At 37.0% G+C, this 17,919-nt stretch overlaps 1 protein-coding gene across 2 annotated transcripts in view; it reads left to right on the top strand.

The window, feature by feature from the left end:
• The window catches only part of spon1a (spondin 1a), a 38,283-nt gene that overhangs the window by 9,129 nt on the left and 11,235 nt on the right, over nt 1-17,919 (top strand). For both annotated transcript variants that reach the window (XM_077713715.1, XM_077713716.1), the window contains 3 exons: nt 3,534-3,607; nt 3,942-4,064; nt 4,679-4,827. In XM_077713715.1, coding sequence (XP_077569841.1) covers nt 3,534-3,607; nt 3,942-4,064; nt 4,679-4,827 — 346 coding nt within the window. The remainder of the gene's footprint in view (nt 1-3,533; nt 3,608-3,941; nt 4,065-4,678; nt 4,828-17,919) is intronic.

Below are 17,919 nucleotides of genomic sequence, written 5' to 3'. Positions count from 1 at the left end.
TGCAAATTTTGCAGTTACATTTGGATAGCTAAAGTGGTAGCAAAACTGTGCTTTCGAAGAAAAAAAAAAGGCTCATTTGTATATCTCAATGCAATGTCAATAAAATTTGTTACATGCATCCTTGAAATTAGAAGTTGTCTATGCTTGTTAAAACTGACTCACATGTTGCTCCTCCCCTTGTGGTTTAGTGCAGTATAATTGATGGGGAGTTGCTTTCTGTCAGATGGAAACATAGAGCACTGTGGTTTTGTTTGGACTTAAGGTCTGTTCATGATGACAGGGTTGAATTGAGATGCTTATTCTTGTCTTAGGTCCTGAGCAATAACATTTTAGGCTATTTAGCATTCAGTTTTAGTGCTGTGTTCATTGTCAAAGGTAATGCTACAATGTATCTTTTGTAATTGTCATCATTCAGTTTTAGTGCTGTGTTCATTGTCAAGGGTAATGCTACAATGTATCTTTTGTAATTGTCATCTATCAAACTGTAGACAGTAATGGGAGATTTGTTTAAGATTGTATGTGGCCAGTATGTCTGGCATGATTTCATCTTTTATTGTGGTGGTGAAAAAAATCTTTTGAATCAGAGGGAAGCATTCATGCACAAAATACTAGAATAGTTTGAATGGAGAGCTTTCAACATTTTTGGATCATGCATGCAGTGTGGTGGTACTAAAGATTGACTTGGTCTCCAGCTTTTCACCAGGGCTCTGTTTGATTATGCTGTCATAACTTAATGGTTTAATTATTTAATTTTCTAAAATGCTGGTTGTTAACAATAGCTTTTTTGTACTGCACAATAATTGGCATAATAATTGATTTCTCTTACTCTTACTGCTTAATACAAATGTCTAAAGTGAAACTGTACTACTGTTGAAACTAGGTTTTATTCATCTTGGTCCTAAAGCCAACATAAGTCATATCCAAGTACGCCAGTCACTTGTGAAGTTTCCACCATCAATTTTCTCTCCATTTGTATAGGTGGGAGGCAATTTATTCCTCATCTTCCTCTGGTGTGAGATATGCGATTTCGTGTGTCGCACTTTGATGGCGGTTTCAGTGATACACTATATCAGTGAATGTTCCGCCACATCCATGTGTCAAACTCTACCACTTTCAAATCCCGGTAGAACAGTGGGGCTCCATTATCATGTTTTTTTTAGGGGTTTTTGTTTTGCTAATTTGCTTATGTACTGTTCTCATAGCATTGTCTCAAAGATGACACAATAGCCAAAAGAAATTGAAAGTGAATTCACATATACTTTGATTGAAGCAGAGCAAAATGAGAATTGAATTTGTCTTCCTCACATCTTCTTAGCTCGTAAATGGAAAGAGGTTTGGACAGAAAACTATCATTTTAACTCTATTTCTTACTTGCTCCCTTGCCCTAACACACACAGCGAATACACACTCGTATATACCTTCCTTCAAATCAATGCACTTTAGGGGTGATTGAGATCGGTTGCGGTGTGGACCTACCGAAGTAAGATAGAATTTAAATTGGATGTTAAGTAAGCATTACTCCACTTGATTGTCTGGCCAGCCCAGAAAAAAACTGGTGAGGGTGCAGCAATGTGTGTGACTCTCATTGAGATATATGAAATTGTGCTGGGATTGATTTAAGGTGCGACAATTAGAGAAGTGCTGATAACGTTGCTTTCCTTCAAACCTTCTCTTTAATTGCATTTGAATGAACCATAATAGTAGGGTTATCTTCAAAATCTAATTGAATCAATTCAAGAGAAAATAATTCAACCGTACTGTGCGATTTTGCATCATCAAATTCAAACCGCCATCTCAGTTGGTATCACATTGCCTAATAGCTATTTGCAATACTATAACATGTCATATAAATCTCATATGCTTAATTGCAAACTAAAGTATGTTGAATGGTTGGATGCATGTTTGAATATGTGAGTCAGGGGTTGTGATGCCTCCAAGGAGGGATTAAAATTAATGTGCAATATCAGTGTGCCATGTCTGTAAGGGAAGCGAGTTATTTAAATAAAATCCAATATCTTCTTGGCTTAATGGAGGAATATTTAACTCACAGCAGTGTTTCAGAGTCAATATTAGCAAGATCCATCATTACCGCTTTGCTCATCTTCTTGATGTAGAGAACTGAACGCCAAACAGAAAATGTACGTACATGAGTTGTTGACTTTAAAAAATTAATTGTCGACTTCTTAAAATTAGCAATGATCGGATCACACAAGGAATCATTCGTTCATTCATCTTCCCGACCGCTCATCCTCGTAAGGGGTTGAGTGGATTGCCAGAGCATATCCCTGATGATTTTGGGCGAAAGTCAGACTACATCCCAAACTGGTCACTAGTCAGCGATGAGGCACACAGACAGACAGATGACCATTCACACTCACAATCATGCCGCCACCAGTGGGAATGGAGACCGCGTGCGCCTGCCCTGCATCCAAGTGAACCACTCCACCATCAGGCGGCCACAGTAGGAATGCAATACTAAATTAAGAGAGATCAGTATTTGCCAATATATCATTTACCATGCATTTCTTATTTCCTGCATTGTACTTGTGCATGACTTTGAACGCCATACAGCTAAGTTTAGTTTGATACTGCACAATAATTGGTATGCGACCAGTCCATCTGGACTGTCAAGCCTCTCCATTCACATTCACACACAGCATTGTTTCGGTTCATCACCATGGAAACACCCAAGCAGCCATCACTGTCTGAAGGGCTTGCGTTAGAATGTTGGATGCCAGGGGCCTTGTGTTCTGCTCTCATCTGTTTGCTCCCTGAAAAGGTTTGTTGGAGACTGATTTACATGTCAAGACCCCAACAATTAGAGCAACAAGTCTCTTTGACAGCTCAATTTGCACAAGGTCCGGACTTCAATATCAGAGAGCAGTCCTCTGAAACCCCATACGTATTGCAATGCGTTTTGGGGTCAGAGCAAATTTGAACAAGCATTTTATTTGACGGCATACACTGCGTCCTTAACACTCCGACATTAATCAGGTGAACAACTTTAAATTCAATGTAAAGTTTAATACACTATAAAACTAAAGTTCTGGATTGACAGTTGCCCATAACTTCTTTATATTTCCCATTATGTGTTTCTGTCCCACTAAGATAGAGGTGGTGATATATACATAGGTCCTACTCAGATAAAACTATTTTGCATTCAAAACAGGGAACATCCTGATCTGGATCATTGTCACATAGAGTAGTTTGGTTGTTGATGCACTGATTCAACTTCATTATAAAAATAAGTTGCAGTTTCATTTTAGCTGACCTGAGTACAGATTGGTGTGGTTATAAACATTTAATCATACAGTTGAAATGCAGTGTTTAAAAAAAATACAGAATGTCTATGGCGTGCTTTCAATCCAATACGCTTTCGTTACTTTTTTTCTTACCCATTTATTTTAAATTGCAGGCTAAAAAGATATCAGGAAGTATTTTTTTATAATGAATTAATTCTACAATTCCTGTGTTTGTTCTTGGTGAATCCTCTGGCAAACTTGTCACTGTCCTTACCTCTTGTGCCTGTGTAGGGCAAGCATTGTGCAGAAGAAGATCATCTATTTCCAAGATGAAGGCTCCCTTACTAAGAAAATGTGTGAGAAAGGTAGGATTCCCTGCCGGTTTTTGGATGCTTCCATCCACCTGCAGGGATTCACTTTGGTTCCACATTACATTCCTGCTTCATTTTGCTTCGGATGGTGTTCAACTCAGCTTCTGAGTGGCAGCATGAATGAATATAACAAGCATTGAACCTCTGAATATTATGACATTGAAAGAGACATTAAAAAAAGAAATAGCTCTTTTCTCCTGCTCCTTTTTGCCAATCGACTGGCTCCCCACTTATACTCACTCAAACACCTCTATAACAGCCTCACTGTGTGCCTGTGTCTGTCAATCTCTCTCACTAATGGTTACCAAAATCCCTCATTTGTGTGCAGAATCTCTATATGGAGATACTACAGACAAGCCCCTGCTTGACTGCTGTGCCTGTGGAACAGCTAAGTACAGAGTCACCTTCTATGGGAACTGGTCAGAGAAGATTCATCCCAAAGACTACCCACGTAAGCAAGAATAAACCTGCTCTATTTCATGTCGCTTGTTTTATCATACTTTTCACCTTGATCGTCAGTCTGCTCTGGAAGTGCAGGCTTGACATTCCGTGAGATGATGTGTGTGCACGTAACCTTGTGGCTCGCTATCTGGATGTGAATGTATTCAGGGATTACCGTGCCTCCCTCTTGTTAAAATTCCTACCAAGTGGATCAATATACTGTTGAGAGATGGGGAAGATAAAACCCTAAACGCAAAGGGGAGCCCTAATTTAACAGCTAACAGAGTCTAGTTGGTATGGAAGACATTCTCACTATTAATTTATGTATTTGGTTCAGCCATTCAAATGGACAAAATGTGAACAGTGAGTAATTTGATGTGCACCCCAATGTATCCATACAGCAGAAATTAACTGATTTTCTTCCTATTTCAAACATATATTTTTAGTCCCCTGTTGTAATTATTTTATCCAAGCATTTTAATTCCTGTCAACTTGACCATGTTTCTGCTTTCATATCTTAGATTTTTCCAAATCGGTTTCTTATTTTACTTGATAAATTTAATTCAGTAAATAAATATTGTGAATAGGTGGTTTCAATGCTCTAAAAATGTCCTTTTTCTTCAGGCCGTGCTAATCACTGGTCAGCCATCATCGGGGCCTCTCACTCAAGGAACTATATGTTGTGGGAATACGGAGGCTTGGCCAGTGATGGGGTCAGACAGGTAGCTGAGCTGGGATCACCAGTCAAAATGGAAGAGGAGATAAGACAAAAGGTACCTTTTCTTGCGGTTTCTTGTTGTTTGAAATAGGCATTGCTGACCCAAAGAGGGGAAAAGTCTTTGTTGAATACTTTTTTGCTTATTCCCAAAAGTGTAGAAGGAACTTATATTCTTGCAAATCAGCCACTCACTGATGAAATTAATGATTGAACTCCTCCAACTTGAGATATAACAAGGACCGATAGATTTTTTCACTGATGAGGCTCACATAGTTCTTTCATGGTCGAGTTCAGCACACATTTATATAGTAATTTCCAACTCTTGTATCCTGTCCTCTCTTGGCCTCATGTCTTTTTATTATCTCCATAAATAGCACGTTATGTTCTTTCTCCTTTCCTTGCTCTGCGGCTGTCTCTCCCACCCAGTCCTGAAATAGCTGGCATTGGTAAAGCAGATGGTCCTGCAGAGGACTTATTGTTGGCTAATATTCAAGATCGGAACACATAGCCTGATAATGGGAGCGCAGTATGAGCAATAGTTTTTTTGCCATTGTTGCCCTTTGGCTGCTCCTACTTTTCTTCCAATAGTGAAAAGTTAGTGATTAGGTGCAATATTTAAGTGAGCATTGTGTTGCTTGGGTTTGACAGTCTCTGGCTTATGTTATTGTACAAAATAAAAAACATTCATAGAAAACATAGATGACCTTTCTTTAGCTTGTGGCCTGTGGAGCTACTTGGAAATGTGGTGCATAGCTAGAATGCTGGAACATGTTTATGATTATATCTTGATTATTTGCAGTTCAACAAAATGCCTTAAACCCTACATTTGTTTATCCTTCTGTAATGATATGAGACGTGGATACATTTTTTTTTGTTTTGGGTTGTGAAAGGAGTCTTTTGTCTGTATACATAGGAATGAAACAAGAACGTTAATTAGAGAGCATTTCTCATCAGTGAATTTGTTAAATTTACAAACCCTAATTTCAAAGTCATTGGGAAGAAGAATACAATATTTGAAAAACATGTTAAACCTTTATTTAATTGAATGCTCTACCAAGACATGCTAATTAATTTTCAAACTGATAAACTATTGTTTTTGGAGAATAATAATTATCTTTGGCTGCAACCCCCTTTCTGTGTTTTGATTTTGTAAGTCTAATTCTTCACTTCTTTATATGACACTGATCATAACATTTAGAAGAATGGAGCAAAATTTAAAACAATGGATCTGGATTTAATCTTCCAGTAAACGTCTTCAAAAATTATGGTACACACAATTATGCAAATTTTACCCAAACTCATAAAACACAGTCTGTCCATTCTAAATCTCTGAATTAGAGCATTTCAAGGAGGAATCTTCCATTTAAAGGTTCATATTCTTAGCGTATGCTGACACAAACTAAAATCGGATTGGTTTCGGTATCAGGTGGACCATCTTGGTTGGTATGGTGGGGATTTTTCTAGAGGTATGGTGGCGATGAATTGAAATTCATAGGCATGCTCCACTGAAGCCATGGATCCGTGGATCAGCGTGTTCATTTGCAGGCATGCAGACTGTGCTGGTACACTGACACACACAGACCCACACACAAACACCTCTATGATTACACAAAATACCACTGGCACTCATATCAATTTCAGAGAGCCAAGATTTTCATACCTCAGAGGATTTTTACTTATTTATTTTACAACCGATTTTCACATTAGTGCTGGGAGGCAGTTGTTGGACTTATTCAGCTGGCCTTGACTATGGCCACTCTTATACATATTTCGAATACTTTAGGCATGAATTACTGTCCTGATTAAATACAAATTAGACAATTGGTGTGGTGTCCTGATTTTATATTGTACCCCACAATAGACATATATTTTAAAAGCAGAAGGAGTCTATTTCTAATGGTATGAGCTTGGCTCATTCATGTAAGACCCATACTCTAATCTGATGGCCTGGTCATAAACATAAAATTGCATCCCAGAACCCTCTTAAACGTTGCCTACCCGTCACATTCTCTGTACTCCAGGTGAGCAATCATGACTTGATTCCCACTGGACGTTGGAGACAATTGTGACTTGAATCCAATTCTACAGTTTCTGTCCTCTTTTGAATTTATTTAATAAATCCCATGGTTGCTAATGTACGTCAGAGAGATGTCTCGTGGTAAATTGCATGCAGTTGCAATGCTACAATTACTTTACAAGTAGGGTGATTTTTGTTGTTTCTTTAATTGTCCATTGCATAGAAAATTCTATAAGCTTGCTTTATTGTTCAATTGTTCTCATCATTGGACATGGCAGCAATGAAATTACTTAGGTCAATCGCTGTCATAGCCCCGTTTATGTCTCAGACAATTTGTAAACTCAGTCATTATAGGAGCTTTCCGTGTCTCTAATTAGAAGTCTAATGAGACACTCTCCGAACACTGGCCACCAGGGCCAAGACCTCATGTGGACTATGAAATCTTCCATTTATATTTGCAGCGTGCATCTTTTTTCTAACTCCTCATACTCCTTTCCTTTAAAAAAAAAAAAACTATTTCAACTTACTAGTTTTTCCATCAGACCAAATTACTCTGCAAATTGTTGCCACTTCAAAAGAACTTTCAGGTGTTTTTGGATCAATCTGAAGCTTCTCATTAGTCTTTCAAACCTCCTTTCCAATACATAATATCCCACACTCCATTTCATATTTTGTCGTTTGAATATGACTCATTATATCTGATCAAAGTGTAGTTTGTGTTGTCAGTCACTAGTCTAGAGGATTAGAAGGTAGAAATTTAACTCGCTATGGACTGCTTCCTACTTGTCTATGTGCACCATTGTTAGTCTCCTACAAAAAAAAGAGAAAATAATTGCGAAGAGGGAGAGAATAATTATGTTATCTCAGCTGGAAGTCTACTCTGTTTACATGCTTTGTAAGCCCAAGAGATATTGCTCTTTGGCTTAGCAAAGCACGACAAAAGCCTACATACATGTGTTGGATCCCGGAACGGTCATTATAATCGCTCCAAAGAAGCAGTGCAGCCAGAGGCGAGAACAATCTGAAATGGATTAGTGTGCCAATACATGCATTTTTTTGCACGTTTTACATACACGCGTGAATGTATTTCTTTCCTTTTTTATGTAGAGAGTAAAATATAATGCCATGTGTCATTAAAAAGATGTTTACATCCAATCCATTAGATTTCCTAAAAAGAGCTTGTTTGTATGTCATGTTTAGTCAGATAGTTCTGCTTTCTCCTTATTTGTGATTATTCTATTATAATAATAAATTTGCTCAATATCTAAGAAGTGTCTGAGTTTAGTGGCAGGATCTATTTCATCGATACAAAGTAGGCAACAATTTAGGAGACATAGGCATTGCTGTACATGATTGTTATGAGTTGAAAGAAAACAATTACTGCATGCCATTTCCAACCCATCTGCCAGGGACTGCAGTGGCTTCCTAGCTTACATTTGGTGTGTTCAGCACTAATTGTGGCATATTAGAATGATCAGTTTGAAAGTTTTTGCTGCAGCAATCTGACGAAGGGCAGACAAAGATCTCTGATTAGACACAGTGATTCTGCAGGACAGACATTTAAATGTGGGGGAGATGTGTCCCGAATATTTGTCAGATCTTTATAAGATCAAGGCCAACTAAACACAATAAACCTTCATTATAAATCTATGTGATCTTTTATTCATGAGTCAGACATGATAAATCTGTTTCCGGTAACGGTCGGCCGTTTTATCTTGTCCTGATGCAAATGAGACCATGGCCTTCTCCCAATGACACTCCTTAGCTGAGGTTTCTGTAATTTTAAAAGATTTTAAAGACTCTAAAAAATGCTATAATATATATTCACTTGACACAACATTAGATACACCTGTATCACACTTAGCCTGTATTGCGTTTCAATCCACACATGCATAACTATTATCTCAAGACACTGTTATGTAAACATCAACAGATGTTCTTTGAAATATGATGTACTTTAAAACACTGTAATTTTGATTAAGCAGATTGCTATTTTTTGCCAGCAGATTTGTGTTTTATTGACGTAAAAAAATTCTATTCAAAATAACAAATGTTAAATACGTGTCATAATAATCACTAAGGTTAAATAGAATTCACTCCACTGTAGATGTATTATTTCCACAAATCTTCAGTTCCTTTTTGGTGTGAGTGCCTGACAAAAACCAGAGAAAGATGAAAAATAATCAAAACACCTCCACCTTTGTCTTAATCCTTACTGAACTGATAGTGTTGTGTGATGTCCATCTCTTGGTGTTACAAAGACCTATGCCAGATTAACACATGGCGAAAGTTCATCTTTGGTGTCTAGCTAAAATCCATATTGTGTTCTCAAATAATATCCCACTGTGATTGTGTTTGAATTGTATGGCCTAAAGCAAACCAACTCCCCCATTTCTATTACATAGTGTATAGTATTATACTTCATTTATTGGAAAGAAATCTATTATATAAATATTAAACCTTGTTGAGGCGGCCTGGTGATAGAGTGGTTAGCGTCTCAGCCTTGCAGTTCTGAGCTCGAGAGTTCAATCCCAGGCGGTTCCTGTGTGAAGTCGGCATGTTGTTGCATGCTCGCATGCTGCGGTTTCTTCTCACATCCCAAAAACATGCACAGTAGGCTCTTTGAACACTCTAAATTCACCCTTGGATTGAGTGTGAGGATGAATGTTTGTTCATCTCCTTGTGGCCACCAATTCAGGCCCCCGTCTGGTGCTTGGATAGGCTCCAGCACCCTTGCAACACTAGTCAGGATAAGCGGGACAGAAATTGAATGAAATGGCCAGAGTTAGCTAACCTATAATTGGTGATACAAACACTTGAAACCTGCTTACATGTCTTACATCAGATCATTTCAACTTGAACTACAGTTAAAAAAATATATAATAATAACATCCTGCTAGAATACATTTAGTGTAAGGAAGGACAGAATATCTTCACAAAGCTGTGGTCTTGCATATGTTTATGCAAAGTGCATATAGTTATGCAAAGCATTCCTGCTTATGTTATGCAGATTTTCTTTTCAAGGTAATGGAGAGTTTATGTCTCATGTGAGTTTTGGATTTAATTAAACTATTATGTATTCTGGTGCATGGTGATGGAGATGCCTTACTCAAAGGAAATTCTGTGTACATGGGATAACTTCGTAAGATTCAGTTGAGACGGTAGGAACTGTCTTTAGCTGCTTCACAAATTGTCAATGGCCATCAATCCTGTGAAACAAGAATTGTGGAAGATATAAAGGAAGTTATTAAATGGGAGGTGGCACAGAGAGTGACTGACAGAGTTTAAACTGGGTCATTAAAGGCTGTTTGCTTCATTCTTTTGTAATGATACCTCACTGCCTTGGGGCTGTTAGGCTATGTGTATAGTTGTGAGCTCCCATGCGTGTGGGCCAGGCTGCACTACAGTAGTCCAGACTGAACTTCAAGCCTCAGCGATTGCCACTGAGGTTGACCACGCACAGTAAATCAATTCCCCACCCTCCAGAAATGTAGTCGCCTCTAACAAACTGGCCCACTTCAAGCTCTGACGATTCTCTTTGCTCTCGGGAAGCGTTTCGCCATCCTCTCTAGAGCGATATCCGTGAGAAGAAAGTGTCTTCACCCAGTTCCACTGCAGCATATTGTAAACGCCAGCATGAAGTAATGTCAGTGAAGATTTAATTAACACCTGAAGGCTTTGCAAACCTTTGCACGAGGCGATGATAACAGCAAGCTCGCATCCCATTGGAATTTTCAACCAATTGGATGCCTATTAATAGGAAACTGCGCTGCGACAGACAGATCAGAGATGCCCGAATAGAACTTTGATCACAACATCAGAGGGGCTTCTATCCAGCCAGAAAAGTCACATCTTTAGCTGACTTTCCACCTGGTTTATAGGCAGAAAAGATGCAATAATTCCAAATAATTGCATTATTCGTAGGAATCTTTTACTGGTTTGAATAAATTCTATCCCATTTGCCAAAACGATTAGTCATCCAGCCAAAATCACATAAATCAGCTGAGTTGCTTACTCTTTGCACAGAAAGTTAAGCTTGTTTTAAATATTAGATCACAAAGACAAGTCTCACATTATGATTTGTTAGTTATTGTGGGTCTTATTTACGTAGTTCAGTGTTCCATGGTAATTAGATCTCCAAATAATATTAATTGGAAGAAGGAAATAACTGAGATATTCGCATGGCAATAAGCACTAATGATATATTTTAACATGGTGATTATATAAGGATGCACTCAGGAAGATATATTCTTCTGGGTTTTAGAAAAGAGAGAAACTCCAGCTGCTTCTGCGTCATGTGGCTCTCTGTATAATGTTAATGCACCGAGTGACAGATTGTGTTGTTCAGCAATTAGATAATTATTCCATGACAAAATTAGTTTTTTTTAGAGATTAACTGTCCTAATTTGGAAAAAAGGAACAAAATGAAGTGTACGTTGTCTTCACTAAATCTCGTAAGAAAATACTGATGCAAATTTGTCCAGCAAAAGTATGATGAACCTAATTATTTCAAGTCAAAAAGGTACAGTTTAATTGTGCCCGCCATATTTGCTGTTGAGTGGTGAAATTCATTATACAGTATGACTCAATTACTAGTCAGGGAATGAAGATTGTATTTTGAAACTGGGCAAAGCTTGTGAAAAAAACAAATATAAACATAATAAATTAAAACTATAAACATGGTTGTGTCCCTATACCTACAGTTGAACAACACTTAAAACAGCTCACTGATATCTATTCTTTAATCACTGCAATGCACTAACATTACAGTTTACTGTGACACTGAAACTCACAGTGGATGGAACAGGACAATCAAGTGAATCAAGCAATGTTATTTCTTTATAGCATATTCAATTACGAGATTCAAAAAATACATATTTTTGATGACACTATCATAGAATGCTATTTTTCTGACAATAAACAGTAAACATATTTTCATGTTCTGGGAGAGAGCAGACAAGAACAGAGCCTTGTATCTCAAGGCACCCAATTTGTAAGATTACAGATAAAAACCTAAATAGCGTTATCTAGTCACCTAAAGCTAGTAATCATTTTGAAAAATAACCATTTCACACCAAGGATCTGTGATTGCTGTTACAAGCAGCATAACATCACAACAATTTACATTTAGCTTGCACTTTCTAAGGCCTGCTAAATTTACAGGAACATTACTGCCTTTGCATCGTATAATCAAAAGAAAAAACATAAAGAATGTCCGACTGAAAGTCGTTACCTACTTTAAAGCTTGCAGATATATCAAAGTATTGCTGTAAATGCAGATAAAATATTAAAATTAACCCACCCAGTCAGTTGCTCATGTGCACTTTGAGGTGCAGCCACTTCTTACAGCAAAAGTATTATTGAGAAGAGAAAACTTCTAAGAAGAAATAGTACAAAACATAACAGAGACCGCAAAATGGAATTCCATTTACTATTCAAATCACAGCTCTTCTGTACGTCCCACACAAAGCAGCACAAATAACAATCATTGTTTCATTCTCGCTTTCTCCACAGCCATGTTTCTGAAATAGATAACACAATTGGACTCATGTACACACTTTGGGAAATGCTTGGTTTAAACTTTACATGCAGCATGACATCTTCCTTCACAATCCTAATAAGTTATAGGCTTGCTGTTTGCAAAAAGAAACTGTTAAATACTATAAATCACAAGCATTTTGGACATTGATAGTCTCTTAAGCATGTTTTTAACATTTCCTACTTAATTCTTGATTATATGAGCTCCATCTCTCCTTCTCACACATATTTTAAATAAAACTAGTACGTATTAGCGTAAGTAGCAGACATGATTAAACTATCATAACACCAAAAATCTGTTTTTGTGATGATGAATGTCGCCACTTGCCTAAGAGGGAATTACAAATGTCAAATCAAGCATTGCATATGAAGGTTCACTGCACTTGTCAGGCCCAGATGTAAATTATTCATGGGTTATGACTTTTTGTCTCCAAGACTTTTGTAACATCTTATATAGAGACAAATAATTTTAGCCCTATATACAATTTCAAGGAATAATATTCGGTTAATTTGAGAAGTAATAGTTCATGTGCAATACTACTTTGGTCTAAGTACACTTCATGTACATTACATGGAGTTGTTGTAAACATTAATCTTTAAATTAAAGACTTAATGAAAGCTCACTGTCAGGAGCCGAATGACCCTTGACTTTTTTACCTCCTCAACCTTGAAAAGACCTTTTTTTTTCACTCCAAAGATCTGCTTTCGTTCTGAAACGCACGGTCACACAACATTCACGTGTTCAATCTTTTTTAAACTCACATTGGGTTGATGAACACCCACTAGCTTGACAGCACATCAGTAAACAAAGACAATATTTCTTAGCAGTTACAACATTTAGTCAATAAAACTAATCTTGCTTTCATCTGGTCTCTGCTCAACACTTGTCTTGGTCATGATTAGTGTCTTGTGCAAATATAGCTTGCTGTTTTTAATCACCAGATTTTGGCCATCCCACAATGATAAACTAAGCAGAGACTTCAATGTACAAAATTTAATTGAGCAAGCAGATAAGTATTGTTTGAGGCCATTTTCTTCCCAACATACACACACACACACAATTTACTTCAAGTAACAATGTGTTCCCATCAAGGTGACACCGTGCACAGGCAACATCTATTTTTTTCCCTGATCTAGGATCAGGGATGGAGAAAGTTCTGAAAAATAGTATACTTGCTAGCTAGGTATAATAAAAAAATACAATCTAGTTCCAAAAATACTTTTATGCGGTTATAACTATTAAATTACTGCTTTTTTAACACATGAGAATAATATTAAATAAAAATGGAGCTATGAAGTTCAAGGCACACAGATTTCTTCCACAATAGTAGTGCAAAAATATTGATGAAGCAGGACAGTAAACCGAAAAATTAGTTTTGTCTTGTTTGTGAATATTTACCAGAATCTCTCTTTTTCTCTGTCTGTCCACCTGTCTGCCTTTATTTGACAAATGGAGAACTATTTTATTTTCTTCAAGAGATTGGTAAATCAGAAAAAAAGGGGGTAGGCTGAAGTTGGGTGAATATGCCAAAATGGCATGACGTAAAAAAGAAGGCAGTACATTTGTCAAAAGAAATTTAAGAGACGAGATTGACATGTGACATGTGATTGGTGGAATCCAACTGAAGGTCTATCTTGGTTCCTCTGTTGTCAGAATGATGTTCTATGCTATTCACTCACCCTTTTAATGGACCGTGAAAAAAAATGAACGTCAATCTAACTAAAAGGGTTCAAAGGTTAAAGAATCTTACTACCTCCTACCTCAATCATCAAATGTTTGGGATGAGTCTGTTTGCCCTGTAGCTTTTTTTTTTAATCCACTTTGATGCCAGAGACTGCATAAAGAATGCTTTGCCTTATTGACAATCATGCTCGCTTGCGAACTCAGAATGACTTTAGGTGAGGGACGAGGTAGACATTGGAAACGCGATTAATGCACGAGCATGCGTATCATCAGCCTTTGTGTCAATAATGACTCAGGTGCCATAGACACAAATCACACACATGGAAATGCATACATGCATTGTTTAAATTCCCTATCAACTTAAAACCAATCACAAATATGACACGAATAAAAAAAGACTGCTGCAACTCATAAAAAGAAAAAAAAACAATGATAAAAAAAAACATACAAACTCAACTTCCATAATCATCGGATGAATGCCACTAAACCAAACATATTTTATTATGTTTGAACAGATTTTCTTTTTTCAATCGCCCACCACTTTAGTATATCCCACTGGGATTTTCCTCTGTGCGCCAAGAGGAACAAACTTTAGCCTACATTTATTACTACGTTCCTATTTCCAGGGGAACAACGCCAGTGTTTCAAAAAATCCCTCATTTGAACTTGAATTTTATGCCCACTTAGTGATGACGAATTTCCGGATAATTATCCCGGCTGAATTGCACACTTAAAATGTAGCTGTTAAGGTCCAAGCCGATCTCCGGTCTGTCATAAATGTCTCAAGTCTAAAAGTAGCCACAGAAATAGCAAATAATCAGAATAACTGTCAATTCGATCTTTCACATAATCTTGCATTTAAGATGTTTTACACCAGAAAGACAAAATGTAGCTTTAATGAACCACCCAGTATTGCACTCATTACTAACGACAGGAACACTTTTTGATCTGATTGCTTGCCTACTCTTTTATATTTATATCATAGACTGTTTCATGGTGAAATTGTTTGGCTTCTAGACTGCTTTCAAATGGTCTTGAAGCATTTTCTAATATAAGAAATTACCTTAAATTGTGCTTCGATTGAATATGCGGCTAACATTGTTGGTATTTGAAATCCATGACCGCTTCTACATAATATGGTGATTTATTATCACTGTTGTCGGGTTACATTCGGCTGCAATCAATAATTAAGTGGCTTAGTAAATCAGCATATGATGTAATGTTTGGGTAAGCTGTTGTGAAGTCTGATTATCTTAAATATGCAGCTTTCCAAGTTACTGTTTAAAACCACACTTAAGATGATAGATTTTGATAATATATCTAAAATACCTTGATAATGACAGGAATAACAAAACAGGAATCACATTGTTAGAGGATGCAAATTTATTCAACATCAAGTTTTACAATAACTCTTAAATCTCAACTTTAGCCCAAAAACATTTAAAACAATATCCATTATTTATCACATGTGACACCATTTACTGATAGACACCTAATGACACACATTAATAAATTTTTTGACAGGTTTCATGTCATCAATATGACTGTTTTTTGACATTTTCACAAGAATCATTCAAAATAAGGGCATCTCTTTCTTTTAAAACAAAAATATTACTCACTGCATCTTTAGAAAATACAACAAAACATATTCCCTTGCCTCTATATTGAATTGACAAAAGAAACACTGAAAATTAAATGTGTATTGTATAACGCACTAGGGACATACAGTAAGTAACTACTGGCTTCTGAAAGCTGTGAGGCCAGCTTATTAATCTAACTCGCTTTTACACATGGAGGCAGAAAAAAAATGCAGTTTGAAATAATACAGATAGGGGACATCCAATTTAGGAGTGTAGAAGCAATCCTGTTTTCCCTTTCAAAATTGAAATAGGCTCACATGAACTCTGACAATGACAAATGAGAGGAACAAAATGGTCAGACCAATCAAAAAACAAATATATTTTACCATGGTTGAGCAAATAATGCAACTTTTTTGGCCAAGTAAATTTGAGTGTGCAGCAAAATACCAAGCAATCAAAAAACATCAGTATAATAAATTCGGGAGCTGAATTCTTAAGTTGGCCTGTAGACAAATTTAAATTACACACCTGGAAAGCCTCGGAAGCCCCCAAAAAAGATAATGATCACTCTTTGCTTAAGGTTTTACCATTCTTCATCTGTAAGTTGTATAAACGCAGCATCTTTTTCCTCATAGGCCATAAGAACAAATGTCTAATACAGCTATCATTGCGAAGCAGAACATAGTAAACAAAGTTGATTTGTTATTAGAAAGAAATGCCTTTGTTTAGTGCCTACTTATTAAGCCCAAAATAAATTCATGATATCAACTTTAGTGATAGAATAAACAATAATAATATGTAGTGAAATGTTCCTCTTGAATTATGTCAATTGTCAGTAGTCTATTGAAGTGCCACTTACAAAAATAATATTAGTATTTTTTTAGTCGTAATTGAACATATGAAGCAACATAAAGGGAATCATTGAAAGGAACAAAAATTGCTTTGGTATTTTTTATTTTCACATTGCCTAACGTAGGGTATAAAATGCCATTTTATCGTCACCTGTTTTTTGATCTCATTTCCCATCTTTTCGGAAGCGCTTTATCCTCACTACGGTTGCCGGGGGTCCTGGAGCCTATCCCAGCTGACTTTGGTTCCAGAGGCGGAGGACACCCTGAATTGGTGGCCAGCCAATCGCAGGGCACAAGGAGACAAACACTCATACCAAGGGGCAGTTTAGCCTACCATGCATGTCTTTGGAATGTTGAAGGAAACCAGAGTACCCGGAGAAAACCCACACAGGTCCGGGGAGAACATGCAAACTCCACATAGGTGCACCAAACTGGATTTGAACCCAGGTCCCCCACTGTGATATTAATAGTTCTTATAAGAACAACACTCAGTAATAGTCGTTAAATAGGCAATGTCATCAGACAGCCTGTGCAGGGAAATATGTGTAATGATGTGTTGCATAGCGTCATTAAATCCATAATTCTGTTTGACACAAGTCATTAAACCTCATCCCAAATTATAGAATCATGCCTACATTATCGGGTACTGTCATACAACTTTTCTCATTGATGTTAGATAATGAAAACAATCATGAGAGTCCATAAAATGTTATGGTATCGCTATTTTATTATCTATATGATAGTGTTAATATTCTATTTATTTTCATGATGAGTCATTTATTCATTCATCCATTTTCAATACCACTTGTCCATGTCAGGGCTGGGGCTTATTTTAGCTGATCTTGGGCAAAAGGCAAATTACAGCATATGAAGTCAGACAACCATTTGCACTCATACACTGTACACTACAGAATGGGAATCAGACCCACGCCACCTGGACTTAAGTCAGGTGAATGTACCACTACATCACGACTAATGAGATATTTATGGCTTGTGGAAATAAACCAGTGGTGGCTAAGTACAGCATGGTGATGATTTTAAGTTGTTGTAAAGGCAACATGTTGGCCTAAAAGTGTTTTACAATTGCAGACCATTTAGGCAATTGATTCTCTACCTGACATTTCCGTTTGTTGTGTAAAAGGCTAATGGAAGGTTAACATCACTATCATTCTTATTGTGATTAAGGCTTTTGATGCTTTCCAATCATTTTCTTTCACTGTGTCACTTGCGTGGGTGCTGGTTCTCTTTCAAATAGGATGATGTGTCGCAGAACTATTGTCCTTTCTTCTTTTAAATTCACCTGAATCCTTAAGAGCAATGTTTCACATTAGCTCTCTTTAATAAAACTACTTTGTCACAGAATAGACTAAACTAGTGAATAGACTAAACTCACAAAAGTGCATGGAAGAAGGAAGGGTTTTGGATACATTGGAGGTGACCATTTGATCTTTTTGGGAAAAAAGACGACATTTTCATG

The sequence above is a fragment of the Stigmatopora nigra genome, chromosome 3 (assembly GCF_051989575.1).
Source record: "Stigmatopora nigra isolate UIUO_SnigA chromosome 3, RoL_Snig_1.1, whole genome shotgun sequence".
NCBI lineage: Eukaryota > Metazoa > Chordata > Actinopteri > Syngnathiformes > Syngnathidae > Stigmatopora > Stigmatopora nigra.
Note: the sequence above shows the minus strand (reverse complement) of the source record. Positions and strands in the feature narration are given on the sequence as shown.